This window comes from Juglans microcarpa x Juglans regia, chromosome 2S, assembly GCF_004785595.1.
Source record: "Juglans microcarpa x Juglans regia isolate MS1-56 chromosome 2S, Jm3101_v1.0, whole genome shotgun sequence".
In the NCBI taxonomy this organism is placed as follows: domain Eukaryota; kingdom Viridiplantae; phylum Streptophyta; class Magnoliopsida; order Fagales; family Juglandaceae; genus Juglans; species Juglans microcarpa x Juglans regia.
The window spans coordinates 4754805-4772331 of record NC_054597.1 but is presented as its reverse complement, the minus strand read 5'-3'; the positions used below and the strand labels follow the sequence as shown (position 1 = coordinate 4772331).

Sequence of the window (17527 nt, the reverse complement as noted above, 5' to 3'; positions counted from 1 at the left end):
ATAATCTAATACTAATACTATTGTCTATTATATAGTTATACTAATCATAATAGCTAAATCACTATAAGTCTATAACTATATATATTTAGTATCAATGTATTATTATATTCTTTAATGTATAACTATAATATATAGTACTAAACTACTAGTATATATTAATATATTAACATATTATAAGAAAGTAAGAGTTATAGTATAAATTATAATATATGTATAAATTTATAATAGTATTGATAATTAAATAGTTTATGCTTATTTGTAATAGTATGTTAAGACTGTATCTTTCTCAATTATGGATGTAATACTAATATGTATGGATAATTACATTATCTATGCTTATTGCTTCATATACAAAATATAAAAAGTTGTATATGGCTCATTATGCATTAACTTATAACTATCACAATACATTGACATACTATAAGCTAGTAACAAAGTAATAATTAATATCATCAATATAATTATAACTAAACTAAATCACTATAACTATAATCATAAGTTATAACTAAATCACTACAAGTCTATTGTTTACATATAGGATTAATATCACTATTATTATAGTATATAGTATTAGTAATAATTTAGTATCAATGTATTATTATATAATATATAGTAAGTATCCTATATCATTATAATATATATACACTATATGTAGTAGTAACACTACAATAATATAATATATAGTATTAGTATATATTAAAATATTATAAGAGTTAACGTCGCGCATCTCCCCTCTCTAGCCCTTCCGTTGTAGGCTCGCAACATCGTCGTAGCCCCCAAGTTGTCCTTTCCAACTAACTCTCTCTCTTTCTCTATGTCTTTTGTTTTTTTTATTGATTTTTTTTATTGATTTTAAAGTATACTTCTCAAGAAATACATTTTCATGATGTGATTCATGTCTTGATTTTGTTGGCATTTATTATTTAGCTTCTATATGAGTTTATGCCTTTCAAAATGTCCTAATTGGTGTCATTGTCGAACTCGTTCTGTTGCAATTATGTCTTGATTTTGTTGGCATTTATAATTTTGTTGGCATATAAACTTCTATGCGATTCATGTCTTGACTTTGTTTTGTGTTATGAACCTAGTTAGAAATTTGTTATATTGTGGAACGTGGATACAGTAATGTAATAAGGAAATCAACTAAATGTAATGAAAGAATTCGGATATGGAATAAGAGCAATGCAGAGGAAGTGTTTGACATAATCCCTTAACTAAATGTTTGACAGATTCCAGAATGTACTATGAATTCTACATAAATTATTTGTATTTAAAAATATATCTTATCAAGATCAAGTTTTTATAGTATTTTTTAACTTAAAATTGTACAAAATGTGAAATGGACAGAAAATAATTGAAATTGGGTTGGGGAAAAAAAACCAGATTTGAATTGGGTTGAGTGACCTATTTTGGGTATGGTCCAGACCGAATGGACTGATCGAACCAAAAAGGACTGGTTCGATCCGGTCCTACGCAAAACTTGATCCCGGTCCAGGGTGGAAAAACCCTTGACCAAATAGGTCTGATCCGATCTATAAAACCCCACGGGAAACGACCGGACCGAACTAAGATCACCCCTAGTCTCTAATATTATTATTTGAATCAAGCACATTTACTCAATACATTTAGAATAAACACATTTAGACAGTATTATACATGCTATTCAATTGAAATAGTGTCCATATTTTTTTGTTTATTTTTGTAATTCTTGAGTTGTAACTAGGTTTCTACATTTATATATTTCCTGTATAATTGAATTATGCCTATTTACTTATCTCAATAAAACTTTTCTATCTATTAAGAAAATTAGGATTATGTGTTTGGTTGTAGTTACAAAATATGATGGTTTTTCTTTTCAAATAATCATAACTCTTATTAAAAAAATAGGTTAATAATAAAGTAGTTCACATGCATTTTCTTCGTAGTATAATTTTTATACAAGTTAAATCTATAAAATAAATTTTATAATTTTTTTTTTCTAAGCAAATTTTATAATTGTTCGTGTGTACAAAATATTTTGCATGTATTAAAATTCTGAGAAAAAAAGAAATTCTTATTAAAAATGTAAAGGAAAAACATCTACGAGGCAGTAGTAATTCAGTGGTTCCCACTGTCCCACACCACAAAAGCGTTCCTCTCTCACAATTTGCCACCACCCTCCGTCGGCTCGGCGTTAGCTCATTCCCTTCCCAGTCCCAATTCTCCGATACAAAAAGACCCAAAAGTTCTATTACCAGAACTATCGTTTCCATTTTTCTCAATCAACAGCACCAATCGACAATCGAGAAATGACGGAGGACAATGGCGATAAGCATTCTTCGGAGGAAGCCTCGCAAACGAGGCCAAGGTTGGTGCGATTTGCAGACCCATCCCACGAAATACCCTAATTTGAGGAACATGTTTATTGAAATTATCGTCCTTTCTTTTGGTTCAAGATAAATTCTTTTTTGCCTTATTTCGCTCTGCGGCCAGCATTTTAGTTTCCTCCCACGAAAATATTCGAGTTTTTTTCCTTTAATAGAATGAGTTTTTTGGTTTACCGATAAAAACAAATGCCTTTATTTTTTTCCGATTCCGAGTAGAAGGGGCTTTAGGGTTCTTCATTTTATCTTTTTTTTTGGCGGAAAGCGCCACCGGGGGGGTGGCGGAGGTTGGCTTTGGTCGTGAGCTAAAGGTTTAATCATTGAATCAATGCCAATAGTGTCCGCCGTGAACGTCAGATTTGAAAACTTTTTGGAGTGTTATATATATTTTTTTGGTTCTGGAGTGTTATGACTTTTAAGGGTTAAGGGTTTAACTATTATTGATCTTGTCGCTCTACCACAAATCAATCTGGATAGGGGTCCGATTTCTTGCAATAACTTAACTTTTAGCGCTTCTACAGAAAGAAGAGAAAGTGGGATCAGCCTGCAGAGTCCTTGGTTTCAGCTGGTGTAGCAATACCTGGGGTCCTGCCGCTGGGCAACATAGGACCTCTCGAAGGATTGCACTTCCTGGGGTGGCTCCAGTCTCCACTGCACTTTTGAAGAATCCGCTTATTACTAGCTGTGCGACCATACCCCTGGTGCTTCAAGCATCTTCAATACAACAACAGACTGCAACCATAGTTCCAAAGGTAAGCTGAGTGAGATACAAATCTTGGGTAATATTTGTATGTGATGGCTTCTTCATATCTATGTTTCTTCAACTTTTCTGCATTATTTGTTTTAGAATTTGATCTAGCTTCATCCATACTGTATCCAGGAAAACATATTTTGGTTCCATTTTAAAAATGGGGGGAGTTGAAATCTATATATATGTTTTAATTAAACAAAGTGTAGCAATTCCATACTGGCTAAATTTTGGTTTGGTAAGGAATAAGATTGATATTACAATATCATTTGGAAATGATTAAGTTTTCTGTGTATAAAAGAGAAAAGAGGAATCTGTGGATCATCTTCTACTACAATTTGAGGTGACTAGCATACTATGGCAAGCTGTCTTCAGCTTATTTAAGCTTAGTTGAGTGATGGCATCTTAATTGACTGAAGAATTTCTTTCTCGACACCTAAATGCTTTGGTTTTCCGCTATTTGATTAAATGGGGACAATGTCCATGATTTCTTGTCTTTAATTTATCGCTCTTAGAATGTTTTTAGGTGTTCTTCTATATACTTTCTGTGTATATGTGCTATGTCTATTTCATTCATATCAATAATATTATTTCTTACTTATCAAAAAAAAGAAAAAAAAGTTGAGTGATGGCATGTCAGGTTGTATAGCTTTTAGTGTGCTGGAAGATGTGGGTTGGTTGCCATCATGGCGAGACCTCATGGAAAATGATCATGATTTATGTGGTGGGTGGTGCATACGGAAATAAATAAATGATCAAAGCTTTGAAGACAACACAAGGACCATTTAGGAACTTTAGACTTTCATTCTTAATCCATTACATCATTGGATGTCAACCCTGAGGGGTAGCTCAGCTGGTCCGGCCATGGTTTTGCTCCCCAATGGTCACTAGTTCGAGTCCCCTTAGGGCCACTGGAGGTTTACCTAATCATTAACTTCAGGGCTCCATGGGATTAGTCGAGGTGCGCGCAAACTGGCCCGGACACCCACGGTTATAAAAAAAAAAAAAAACATCATTGGATGTCGGCCATTCTACGTCTTTCTTTTGTTTTTGATCAGTAAGTAATATTTTATTGATCAAAAGAATAGGCAAAAGCTCAAGTATACGGGACACATATACAAGAGCAACACCTACGCGTGCTTAGTTTAGAGATACAAGGAATTCATGAAAAGACAAGCCATGAAAACCAATTACAATCGACCAATGAAGTAAAGTATTGAAAAATAGATTTCTAAGCTCATTCATTGATCACACTTGATCTTCAAAACTTCTTTTGTTCCTCTCCGTCCAAATATGTCACCATAAACATATTGGAACCATCTTCCAAATTGAGGCGATCTAAGAGTTACCCTGAATGGCTTTCCAAGAAGCTAGGAGGTCCACTAACCCGTCTCGACATCACCCTAGCTAATCCCACCTGAGCAAAAATTTCATTCCACAATGTCCTGTCAATGTCATAATGAAGTAGTAGACCGACTGTCCACTCATTTTGCACATACAACACCAATGCATGATTATATGATTTGATGTTTCCTTAGGTTGTCTAGAGTGAGGATCTTTCTAACTTTAGTTTCCAAGATTTTCTCTTCCTCTTTCTAAAAGTTACAGTCATGCACTTTGAGACTTGCTGGGAACGATGGGGATAGGATGTTTTGGAAGTCCAAGGGGAGTAAAAAGTTTACAGTTCGTTCTTATTACAAGTTGTTGATTGTTCAACATAGCCCTCCTTTTCCGAAGTGCTGTCTTATTGTTATGGATTGGTGTTTCATGTGTAAAAAGCATGGGGAATCTTTAGATCATTTACTTTTGCATTGTGAGGTGGCAATGGCTTTGTGGGATGTAGAACTGGGTTGGCTTGGGTGATGCCTTTGAGAGTGGTTGATCTTCTTGTGTGTTGGAACGAGCTATATGGTTGCTCTCAAGTGGATGTAGCTTGGAAAATGGTTCCTTTGTGTCTTATGTGGTAAGTTGGTATGGAAATGAATGAGTGGTGTTTCAATGATAAGGAGCGTGCTTTGGAGGAACTTCGGAACTTTTTTGTGCACTCTTTATTGCTTTGGCTTTCTGTTTTAGTGATTAACGGAGTTTCTGCTCATGATTTTTTGTTGTCATTTTCTGCTTCTTAGAATGTATTTAGATGTTTTCATTTGTATACTTCCTATGTATATGGGCATAACCTTTTTCATTTGATTTAATAAAATTGTTTTTCTTACTTATAAATAAAAAAGTTACAGTCATACACACCCAGTGTGCTTCCTTTTCTTGGGTCATTAATAAAACCTATATTACTTGTAAGAATGATTATTTTTTTCTAGTAAATGAGTGGGTTATGTACAATGCTCATAAATGACATCAAGATTTGTCGGTGCCTCTAGCAAAACTTGAAGACTATGAACTGTTTATTACTCTCTCTCTCCCCAAAATTTCTTGAATAATCGAAATATCCCTTAGATTTTGTTCAAAATTCTATAAATATAGAAAATACCCCTATTCCCCCCCCAAAAAAATTTATAATCCCCATATGCTCTCCAAAATTTTCTAAAATGTTCAATATACATAGAAATGTCTCTCTAATTTTTTTCCGATCGCCCCAAAATTTTGTATAATTTCTATATATTATCTATTTTCAAGGATGTGGTCCCACTAAAATTAAGGTTGGGTTTGGATGGACAGTTCAGATGAGATGAAATGTTTTGAATAGTAGTTGAATAAAATATTGTTAGATATAATTTTTTAGTATTATTTTTATTTTGAGATTTGAAAAAGTTAAATTTTTTATTATATATTTTTGTATGGAAATTTGAAAAAGTTGTAATGATAAGATGAAATGAGATAAAGAGGTTTGTGTATCCAAACCCAGCCTAAAACTAAGTTTAGGAGAAATAATGAACTTATTAATATGGATCCCAAAGTTTTTTATTATACAATATTAGGCTTTTTAATATGAAATCTAAAGTGAAAATACAAGAATAAATATTTAAGGTTGATGATCTATATGAAAAATAGTTGAGAGTTTTTATCCTCTAGACTTCATTGAGCAATAAAAAATTTATTTAAGGTCTCGATTATAGCATTATATGCTTAATGTGACATGAAAATATCTAGATTTTACATGAAACTTGATAAACTAGTGTACATACTAGAATAAAATATGGACTTCCAAAAAGATCACTCGATAGATTCTATGAAGAAAAGTAAATATATTACAAAAATAATAATGCATGAATATTATTCCATGAAACATTGTTGTTAGAAATCTGAAACATATATTAAGTTGTCTTTAGAATTTTATTTCTATACGTAAGTAGCAAATTATCGAGATCTAATTATATATAAACATGTCACACGGTACAAAAGTTGGCCCCCCTCAAAATTGCTGGTTCCCCCCCCCCCCCCCCCCCCCCCCCCCCCCAATTCCATTTTCTTAGTTTCTACTTTGTTTTGCATTTCTCATTTTTATTTTTATGTGTTTAGTTTACTACAAATTTTTTATTTTTTATTTTTACTTATCGTGAAGAAGTTTACATATACTTTAATTAATTTATTGGGGTATCACAACTTACTCCCAACTTTAATATGTATTTGAGTCCACCTCTACCCTGCTGCAACAAAGTGATTGCTTTTGTTGTGGAACATGTTTTATTGGAGTTTTCTGGAGACTGCTGTATGTCCATATTCTGACATTGATTTTTCATTATATTTGTGAGTGTTGAGCTATAGTTGGCTAATTTTTTCGTTCAAATTTCTCTCATTTACTCGTTTTCTTTTGTAATTTTCATTTTTTTTTCTCAAAACTCCCGTGGTTTGTATTAATGAATTCAGCCAAAGATCCAAGATGAGTTAATAGCACGAGAAATTGTCATAAATGACGCCGAGTCTTCTGTTCGCTACAAGCTCACTAAAAGCCAAACACAGGAGGAGGTTAATCTGCTCTTTCTTGTTTGCGTGGTTGGATAATTGGTTTATCATAATTCAAGTTGAATTAGACACATTTTTTTTCATGAGATTTATGAACGTAATTTACTTGCAGATACAAAAGTGCACGGGTGCTGTGGTTATAACTAGGTTTGTGGCCTTTAAAAGCAGTTATGGGATCTATTTAATGTTTTTTTGTTCGTAGATGTAAGGCATAGTCTGATTTTCTGTTTCAGGGGTAAGTACCATCCACCAAATGCGCCTCCTGATGGGGGAGAAACCTTTGTATCTTCACATATCAGCCGGGGCTCAAGTATGATCTATTGCTTTGCAATTTGGTAGATTAGTTGAAATAGTGTGCATGGTTAGGGGATGTTTGGAAATAGTTTTGGTCTCATCCCATCCCATCCCATCCCGTCTCATTTTCTTCCCAAACATCATTTAAACACAAACACTTTCAAACTAATCATTACAACTTTTTCAAACTAATCATCACAACTTTTCCAAACTAATCATCACAACTTTCCCAAACTTTCAAAAAAAAAAAAAATTCTAACTTTTTCAAATCCCAAAATAAAAATTATATTTTAACAATATCTTAACTTTATAATATTTTTTTACTGAACTTTATCTCTCTCATTTCTCAATACCCTATAAAACATTAATCAAATTGTCTCACTACTATTCAGAAACCATCTTACTATTATTCACAAAATTTTCATCTCATCTCGTTCCCCAAACATCCCCTAGTGAAATTTACTATGTGGATCAATAAAGAAACATGCCCATTTTAAATTTCAAAAGAAGACACTCCTAGGCGTTGCTTTTGTATATGACCTGTGTGCTTGGGCTTTTGCCTATTCTTATGATCAATAAAATTTTATTTACTGTTCAAAAAAAATTTTCAAATGAAGAAAATTCATTGCAACAAATAGAAAAGATCACCACATAATTTTTGATACTACTAGGCAATCTATACATGCCTATGGCTTTATTGTAATAATGGATTGCCTCTGCAGTTAAAAGATACCACTGAGCGCATAATAGCAGTTGATTGTGCTGCTGCCATGGTTGAAGAAATTCTGAAACAAGGTCCAAATTTACAGCCAGCTTCTTCCACTTTTCATCTGACTATAAGCAATGGAGTGAAGGTAGGCATGCATTGTGTTACCAGCTTTTGTCTTTCTTGGCTTGATGAGGATTAACACAAGATATGGATTTTCTTATTGGATTGGGTTACTCAAGCACTCAGCACATGTGTGTTTTTGGGCTTCGACCCGGATCCATCACCGAACATCGCTGCGCGTATACGTGGACCAAATGTAAGTTTTTGTTTTCCTTCCCTCCTTCCCCCTCTTTGTTTGTATTTTGTTTTGTGTTTTGTTTGTATATGTGTGTGTGTGTTCCTTTTTTGAATGCCTTCCAGGCTTTCTGTGTGTTGAGTGAGTGCCACCTCTGTTAAAATTTTATAATATGCTGATTTTGAGGTTTAGTTTTTTAGTGTATGATAATTTGGGTTGTTCATAGATTTTAGAAATATTTGGTGTTTCTGCTCCATTGTATTCTTTTAATAATATAATTTGGGCTCCTAATGCGTGCCCCCATTTGCTGGTAAATTTGTGCTGTTGTTTTTCTTTTTCCTTTTGGATATTATATTACATACTGATAAAGATGGGGATTCTAATGTTTGAAGCTTTTTTCTGGCATCTCCATGCAATTGGGAGACTGTTTTTGTGTTGGTGGTGGTTTGGTTTTGTGCGTGCTGGACCAGTATATAAATCACATAATGAATGAAACAGGAGCAACTATCTCACTAAGAGGACGTGGTTCAGGGGACCTTGAAAGCACACTTGGAGAAGGTACAATCTCCCTGTGTGCAATCAATCCATTGACTAGTCATTTTTTCCTAAACTCTTCCGTAATGTTTGCAGAAGGGCAGCAACCACTGCATTTATTCTTATCAAGCAATAATTCTAAAAGAGTTGAAGATGCTAAGCGTTTGGCTGAAAATTTGTTGGATACAATCAGTGTAGAGTCTGGTGCATCTAGGTAATTACTTTTTAAGTCAAGCTGGGAGTAAATTGTTCTGTCCATTGCCGCATCATAAACTTTTGTATTATGTTTCTATGGAATAGAAACTTCCATATTATATTTGTTACTGATATAACCTTTTATTTTGTACTCCGTAGCTTTAACTCTTCTTATTCTTTGTGTGTGTGTTCAACATTGCATGCTCTTTGCATGACTATTTGGTTTCATCAAACAATTGCAGATATTGATAACATCATTTTGTTTTAAACTCTAGTTTGTTATTTCTATTGGAAAGTAATCTGTGGTTCCAACTTTTAGGGTTTCATCATGTAAGGTTTATAGTGCTGTTCCACCCCCACAGCAGGTTTACAGTGCTGTTCCTCCTCCACAGCAGTTATTGGCTGGAGTTCTGAGTTCAGGAAATGAAGTAGCATTAAATGCAGATTCTTCTGTTGGTTTGACGTCTGTAACTGTGGGCTCTACACCAGCTCCCCCAGTTTCCTCTCTTTTAACCCCTGGGCTCCCTCCTGTCTTTTCTCCAGGGACAGTATCACAATCTGGTGGATATTTACATTGTGGGCAGTCTCGAGGAAAAGTAGTGGGCTATTCCCACCAGATAGTCTATGCTGGAACAAGCTATAGTGGATATGGTGGGATATATCCTCAAGCCACCCCATTGCAGCAAGTTGCTCTGGCACTTAGGCAGTCACCTTCTCCTGTTAATTCTGGATTGGATTCTACAACACCAATACCAAGCAAAGAACCAAAGTTGAGTGTAAGCTCTGATCCTGACAAGGAGAAACAGCCTTCACAGAAGCGGAAGTTTCAGGAACTACCAGCTGGCTCAAAGTATCCAGCAAAACCCCATCAGGTATAAGTGCAATCCCCTGGCTAGGTTATCTCGGATATGCGAGGTATAATCTTTTTGCTTGTGTTTGTTGAGTTATTGTATTTGATTTATTTTGACAGAGGGAAGGATAATCAGTTTGTCAGTAGCTTGCTGGTTTTTCCTACTCTTTTTGTCTTAGTTGGTGCAAGGGTTTGTCTACCTTGTAAGCAAACAATAGTCTTGATGTGGATGTTATAGGAATTCTTTTTTCACTTTTGTGTGAATCGTATCCACCTTTCTGAGTTAACTCATCTCCTTTATCAAGTCTTCACTTTGAAGTTTGGTTGTGGATTATCACTTTCTACATTTTTTTTTTCATTCATGGATGTTTTTATTAATAGGTGATGTTTTCTTCAGTATCAACATGATTCTCTACTTCAATGAATGCTTCTATGCATTGATATTAGCTTTTTATTATGCTGACTTTCAGTGCTTAATATTCCAGGTATTTACTCTGTCCTTTGAAGCTAACAGGCCGATTCTGTACCTCTATATTGGGTCGTTGGTCTGTATGTTTCACAGGGTTTTCAGCCGTGGAACAATTATGGCTTCAGAGCTTTGATCAGGGTTCAGTTATAGATTTTATGTGCATTGGTTTTATCTTCTTGTATCTTTGAGCTGAATTGTGTTGAATTAAAAATCTGTAACTTTTTATGCCTTAAGTGCAATGTTGGCTTCCTCAATGGGTAGCCACCACCATTATGGACAGCCAACTTACCACTTCAGAAGAGATTCTGCCACCACCAAAGTGAGCTTTGATTTTAATGCCATTGGAATTTAGTGGTTGCAGAAGAGAGCATTTTCTATTCAACAATAAATTTAATTACTGTTTGATCAAGTACCATGTAGGAACCCTTTTGTTTTATCATGCATTTTGCATTAACTTGTGGTCAATCTGATTGCAATGCACTCATTCTTGGTTTGTTCTTTGAGTTATGATGTCAATACGTTGAAGTTGTGTTAAGGCGCAACTGCTGCTGCTGGACCAGATTGATTTTTGAAAAGAGAAAATAGAAAAATATGACAGGAAAAATGTTCTTGCTCAATTAGAATGGAGATTTTTCCGTTGTGGAAACCATGTGTGCCTAAAGTCGTGTGATGATTCCTTTCAAATCCCTAGGGAAGTGGCTATTTTAGTTTCTTCTCTCTTTCAATTAAGGTTCATAAGACGAGACTGGAAGTCCAGTTTTCGGAAAGCAAGTTAAGACATTCACTGTGTTCTCTTAATTTAGATGCTTTTGTATAATTGATACTTTCTTGTTTTTGGTTATGTTGTGCCTGCAATGCTACCAAGAAACTAAGTTTGATGACTTGACTTTTAAGCAATGTAGTAAGCTGCGTGCAATAGTAATGAGTGATTCTGTCCGAGCGCCTTTTTTGTCTACATTCTTTGTTTTGAGGATAAGCGGAGTCATTCTCTGCTACCACTGCTGCATTCCAGTCACATAGACATCAAAGAGCACTTGATGTTGGTGGCTGATGCTAACATAATGGGGAAGTTGATACTGAATGCATGTTAAATTGCAGTTTTAACACGTCAATATAAGTATTTTATATGGTGTCTTATCTCGTGGTGATAGGCATCTATTTCAAACTGCAGTTTTAGGAAATGACATTATTTCCATGCACCAACTTCCACAAATCCTGTCGTTGACCTTTGTACATGCCAAGAAGTGAAAGGCTTACATGTCTGCCCTGTTCATCTCGATATCTAATGACAAACACTCCATCAATGACATCACCTTGAGAAGACTCCATCAACATCACCTTGAGAAGACTCCATCAACTTGAGAAGACTCCTTTTATTTGTCCTGCCTGTCTCTTATTCTTTGCAATATCATCATCTAGCATCTTCTCAATCCACGCAAGCATTTCAAAAGTTTGTTTAATTTATTTGATATTGTTGATATTACCTATAATCTGTTGTTGAGAAATTAGGTTTGGATTGTCCTTTTCTTACTCATTGCAGGGTTCAGAATATTTAAAGCCCTCTGAGCCATCAGCAAATTTCGGTGTGAGAAATGTATCAACTATGCCAGCCCCGAAGAAGTTGGTCCAGTCATTATCAAATGGAATGCTACCACCCCTGCCAAGAGACATGCCTCCACCACCACCTCCACCGAAATTTCCAGTGTCAACACATGCTTTTAAAGGGGATGTAAAGAACAATATTCTGAACAAAACAAAGTCTGACGCTGTAACTGCCGTTCCTGGTAGGAATAGAAACTTCTCCCGCTTTATTTTTACTGCTTCTGGTTAGTAGGTTCATCAGTGTGATAATGTTGATGGGATTGTTTACTGTATTAGAGGCAGAGTAGCATTGCATGCATGCTTATGTTGGCAAACCCCGCTTTTAATTAATTTTAAAATGTGTCTGAAACTGTTAATTATTTCAGATACTCTGGTCAAGTTGATGGAATATGGAGAGGAGGATGATGACCTCGAGGAGAACTATGAGGAATTGCTTAGTGGCAACTCCTCTACACTTAGCAACTCTGGTTCGGTGGCAGCTCGAAAGCCATTCTGGGCTTTATAAATTATAGGTCATATAAATTGATTGATTGTTGGCAATGATGACTCAGTTGGAGTTTCTGAAAGTTCATGCTGAGTATAGTGTAGCCTTTCCAGGGTGGTCAGGTGGTCTGAAACTATTGGCACAAGTATGTTAGAAGGTTAGTAAAATATGGGGAATCATCCAAAAAATTATGTTAGAAAGGAGGGCTGCTTGTTGAGTAGCAATTTGGACATAATGAGCTGTTGCTTGTGGATACTATTGGCGGCTGGGCAGGCAACAAGATCTATGGTTCATACTTGTTATAATGCGAGTATTGGTGTACATTAAATAGGCTTCTTGTGTATATAGAAATAGGTTTTAATTTGTTAATAGAAATGGGTTTTAAGCTTGAATCATGCTGTACTGTTCTCTATAAAATCAGCCAATACTCTCTCTCTCTCTCCGTTTCTTGTCCCTTTGGCTTGTTCATTTCTTAGCTCTTCTACTTTGAATGTCATGTTCTCTCAGACGCATTTGTGTGGGTCGATAGAATAATTATGGTGTCGAGTAATTATTAGATAATCATAAAATTATTATAAAAAAAAATGACAGACATTAAAAAAATTATTATTTAGGTAAATAATTGGATCAAACCCTCCAAAATCAAAAGCTTTCCAGGTCATGAACGTATTATTACTTCTCTTGTCGCACCTAAAGAAATAATAAATGACAAACAATCATTTAAATATCCCAAAACTATCGATGATATTTCCCTGAATAAAAAAAATGAATTTAAAAAGAAAAAAAAAAAAAAAAAACTAGAAACTCAAGTTGGGAAGGCTCAATTCCTTTTCAGTAGGCCAGGCTCGTATATGGTGGACGGAATACAAGCAATGCCTTGTCCCCTCTTAACACTTCCATCTTTTATTTATTTATGTTTTTAGATAATTTATCACGCTTGAGAGCGAAAGGCCAACAAACCCTTCTTCAGCATCATCTAATGTCAAGGACTCCTTTTGACAAAAATGTATCCAATGCCTCCATCCATCAATACTCCAACTTCTCCAAGTTTGACTTCAATTTCTTATTGCAATTTCATCCTGTCGACCGCACTATATGCAACACTAAACATTACTTTATCAGATGCTCTTTCGAGGTCTATGTCCACCAGTAATCCATATGCACTCTCGGTCTTCGGGCACCATCATTTGTACTAATTGATATGCTGGGGGTTGCTTGCATTTCCCATAAGAGGATCACACAGGTAGTAGAGGCAAACCCAAGTTACAAACAAGTTTTATATTCATTCGTCTTAAAAGACAAGTTACAAGCTTGTTTCATATTTTTCTGCCGAGTACATCGTATTCAAAAACAAGAACAAGGTAACAAAAAGTATCAAAAAACATACAATTATGAACTTATCAAAAAGGGAATACAATCAGAAAAATTCTGTCCTGCATGACTACAGATACAGAGAACAGTAGAACTCTTTGGGTTGGGAGGGGGGGGGGGGGGGGGGGGGGGGGGGGGGGGGGGGGTGATGTTGCTTATCATCTCCTAGAGGAGTTTTGCAATGATTTAGGAGATCCCTCGAAGAAATCCAAAAGATAACTCTCTAGGTCATCAGCACTGTACTTAATATGCTTGTCACTCAAGTGATTGGCATGTCTTCCCACGAATGTCCGATAAGCCTGGATCACCTTGAGGGATGTTGAGATCCGTAAATCTTCTCGAAGCTGAATATCTGGAATAACCCATGCCGTTTGGGTCTTGTAGATCTCCTCAAAAGCGAGATAAAAGCTCCGGACCCTTTCCTTGAGAAGAGCTCTTGAGATAGAATTTGAACCAGGATTTTGAATCCCATCGTCCTTGAGCAAAGAGAGGATTGAACTCCAACTAGCTCGCTCATAACTCATCGCATGCTGTTGGAATTTCCAGTTTTGTTTTCTAATCCATTCATCTGCAAATATATGCCTTAGCTCAGAACCCTTGACCTTTTGAGCCATGTAATGAATATTGTTCATCAAGAAGAAGTGCTGTAGCGAAGCCTCCTTATATAGCTTGGACTTATCATCAAGGCTGTTTTGCAGAATTGAAGCAATTGATTGGAAGTGGTGAGCCATTGGGGAAATCCTGCCTGAAGAATTTCGGCTTTTGTTCTCCTCTTCTGTAGTTGGACTCATGTCAGGTGACAATGAATTGGGATCCTCTACATCATGGTCCTTGAGCAGTAAATTAAGGGTCTCACTGTAGTCGGTTAGAAACTTTATGTAATTCATGACATATCTGGTCAGATGGTGAATTCCACCTCCTGCAAAAGGATTTGTTGATGCATTTGATGCAATTGCATTCTTAAATTCAAGAAATGTTGCCTTAACAGTATTTCCCAATCTCCTTAGAACCTCGTGACACTCAATTCTAACCGAAGAACCAGCCTCATCTGAGAATAAAGCATCTATATCTGGAAGAAGATCAGCTAGTACCTCATACATATCAAGAATGCGAGGCAATTTTTCTGGTTGATGAGGACCTATAGACATGGCTTCACCAAAATTCAGAAGCTGCAACATTGCAGGCTTGGATGGCTCCACAAAGCAAACTTGATTAACTGATCCAAGCTCTCCAAAAATCTGATCACTGAGCCATTTCTCGCTAGCAAGATAGACCCGCACAAAGATCTTCATTGTTCGTACCCACCGTTTGATTTTGGAATTCAAGTTCGCCCATTCCATCCTCAGCACGTCTTCAATGCTTAGTTTCTCCATTTCAAGAATGAAGAGGCACTCATCCAAGGCATCCTTCCTGACACTGGTGTAGACCTGGTAACATTCCTGCTCATAATTCAAATTGGACATCAAATTCACAATGCCTCTGAGCTCAGGAATCACATCTGGATTTATCAAATCAATGATATATTCCTCAGAGGCCCTGCTGACGCTGTCTCTGTGAAGCGACTCCTCAATTGACTCATCCCCAAAAGAGATAATTGAGACCCCATCCACAACATCCTCTTCAGTGTATCGAAAAGACATGTGCTCTGGCTCAAAAGGCTGCCTGTTCTCCATAAGCATGTGCCTGAACTCCTCCTCAAGCCTTTCCATCGCCTTCTGAAGAACATCGTGACCCCTTTGTAACAACTTATACTCATCGTCATCTTTATTTAGACACAGATTCTCTAATCTTTCAGTCAATTTTTGTGCCTCACCCACGGCATTCAGGTACTCAGACACTTCTTCTGGTCTTGAATCCCATATCATAGACTGATCTTCCTCCCAATTCATGATCTTCTCCTCAACAGCATTAAGCCTATCCTTGATCTCACTAATCCCATCACCCTTATTTTCATTTAGCACAGTCATGTTGGACAATTGGGTGCCAAGTTCTGCCAAAGTTTTCCTAGCATCATCTGTAAGGTTCTTGTTTGACCCCAACGCTTTAACAATGTATTTGGCGGCAGCAATTAAGTGTTCTTCTCCTTCTAATTCCGGAGCCGCAGGTTCACAATCCCCCATAGCCAACAAGAAGCAGAAGCCAAATACCACCGTCTACAAAGGGCTTTGGATACCCTATCTAAAATCCCAAATACGAATACAAATACAAAATCAAATCAAATACTATCCTGTTGATAAAATTAAAAAAAAAAAAGACGCAACCAATCTCAATAAAAATTCATGTATTCGCATACAATAACACGAAGGTTAAGGTAAAGTAAAGAACCAAGTCATTAGAGGACCAATAATTTCAGAGCTTGCAGATCAATAGGAACCACTATGAATAATTAGATACAAGAAAAAAAAAAAAATCCAAGTTTGAATCAAGGGCAGCAATATTAGTAAGGCAAGGGTAGCTAAAGCCTACCTCCTCGAAACTAAAACTTCGGCAGGTTGTAGCACTCGAGGGACTCCCAATCGAAGCGACCCAAAAGTTCCAAAATCGCAACTGTAATAGAAAGGGGTTCTAAGGACGCCGGAAAGAAACAGTATAGGAACCTCTATACAGCGGTGAAAGCAGTCAAAATGTAACTCTACGGCTTCAGATTGTGAAGCTGTACAAGGAGGGAAGATATTGTACCGGGATGACAAAGAACTTGACTTTATTGGAGCCACGAACCCAGGCAAGAAGAAGACGTTTGAATGGTACAGTGACCTTTATGATATCTATGGCCGATCTCCCTCTGTGCCCGTCCAATCTAGTCCTGATCTACACAAATAAGCAGTAGTCGTTTGTTCAGGCAAAGCTTCGTGTCTTTGACCTCTTCCTTTTTCAGTCTAGTGATCTCCTACGCGGAAAGACACGGGAAATAGCTGAAAGGTCACCTTACACTTGCGCGACCAATTACAAAAGTCGTGTTATCCTTTCCTCCCTCGGTACTTTTTGCCTTCTCCGTGTTTTCTTCCGTTAATTCACCCGTGCCCGGTGCCCCCATTCAATTACCAATATTAAAATGGATAATAACTTTTACTATTACTTTACTACTCAGTTATTTTTTTTTATTATTATTTGAATCTTGATTAAAAATCTCATAATATACTTTCTTGCATAATCTAAAAGAAAACAAATTCAATCAACCAATGTAATCATGTAATTTAATTAAAAATAAATTTAATTTTATAAAAATTGACTCAAAAAGTAAAAGAAGGTCAATTTTTATAAAATTAAATTTATTTTTAATTAAATTACATGATTGTGTTGATTGATTGAATTTATTTTCTTTTAGATTATACAAGAAAGTCATTTCATTAGATTTTCAATCCAAATTCAAAGAGTAAAAGGAAAAAAAATAGTTAGGTAGTAAAGCAGTGGTAAAGAAAATGTAAGGCTATCATTATCCTATTAAAATATTATGATTTGATTTTCACCGTTATTTATTTTTTTAACTTTATTACTCTACTGTTAGTTTTTTTTTTTTAAGATGAGCTCAACAAACATCCTGAGAGAGAGGGGCCGATCCCTGAAGGGCCAAATCCCAAAGAGGTCGAATCTAGGAACTCCAGGCCCAAGGAGGCCAAGCCCAAGAGATCCGGGCTTAAAGATTACGTGTTGAGTCCATAACAACGAACCCATCTGGGAAGATCTTTTGGCGTGGA

The 17527-nt window shown here is 36.0% G+C and overlaps 2 protein-coding genes across 2 annotated transcripts; one reads left to right on the top strand and one right to left on the bottom strand.

The window, feature by feature from the left end:
• Window positions 1-2108: 2108 nt before the first annotated feature.
• On the top strand, window positions 2109-12616 carry LOC121252184 (protein RIK-like). The gene is given in 14 exon segments (XM_041151694.1): window positions 2109-2347; window positions 2885-2982; window positions 2985-3115; window positions 6934-7032; window positions 7142-7176; window positions 7263-7296; window positions 7298-7339; window positions 8046-8177; window positions 8271-8348; window positions 8792-8885; window positions 8958-9075; window positions 9376-9928; window positions 11916-12159; window positions 12343-12616. Coding segments are annotated over 14 exon segments (1857 nt in total). The 5' UTR covers window positions 2109-2288; the 3' UTR covers window positions 12483-12616.
• Window positions 12617-13966: 1350 nt separating this feature from the next.
• Window positions 13967-16813, bottom strand: LOC121252180 (exocyst complex component EXO70E2-like). Its single transcript, XM_041151682.1, has 2 exons — window positions 16299-16813; window positions 13967-16010 (listed from the first exon to the last, which is right to left on the bottom strand). Exon 2 carries the CDS (start codon window positions 15950-15952, stop codon window positions 13991-13993), a length of 1962 nt encoding a protein of 653 aa, XP_041007616.1. The 5' UTR covers window positions 15953-16010; window positions 16299-16813; the 3' UTR covers window positions 13967-13990.
• Between the last annotated feature and the right edge of the window lie 714 nt (window positions 16814-17527).

Excerpts from the sequence above, each read along its gene's own strand:
- LOC121252180 (XM_041151682.1), bottom strand. The coding sequence starts at position 15,952 with ATGGGGGATTGTGAACCTGCGGCTCCGGAATTAGAAGGAGAAGAACAC.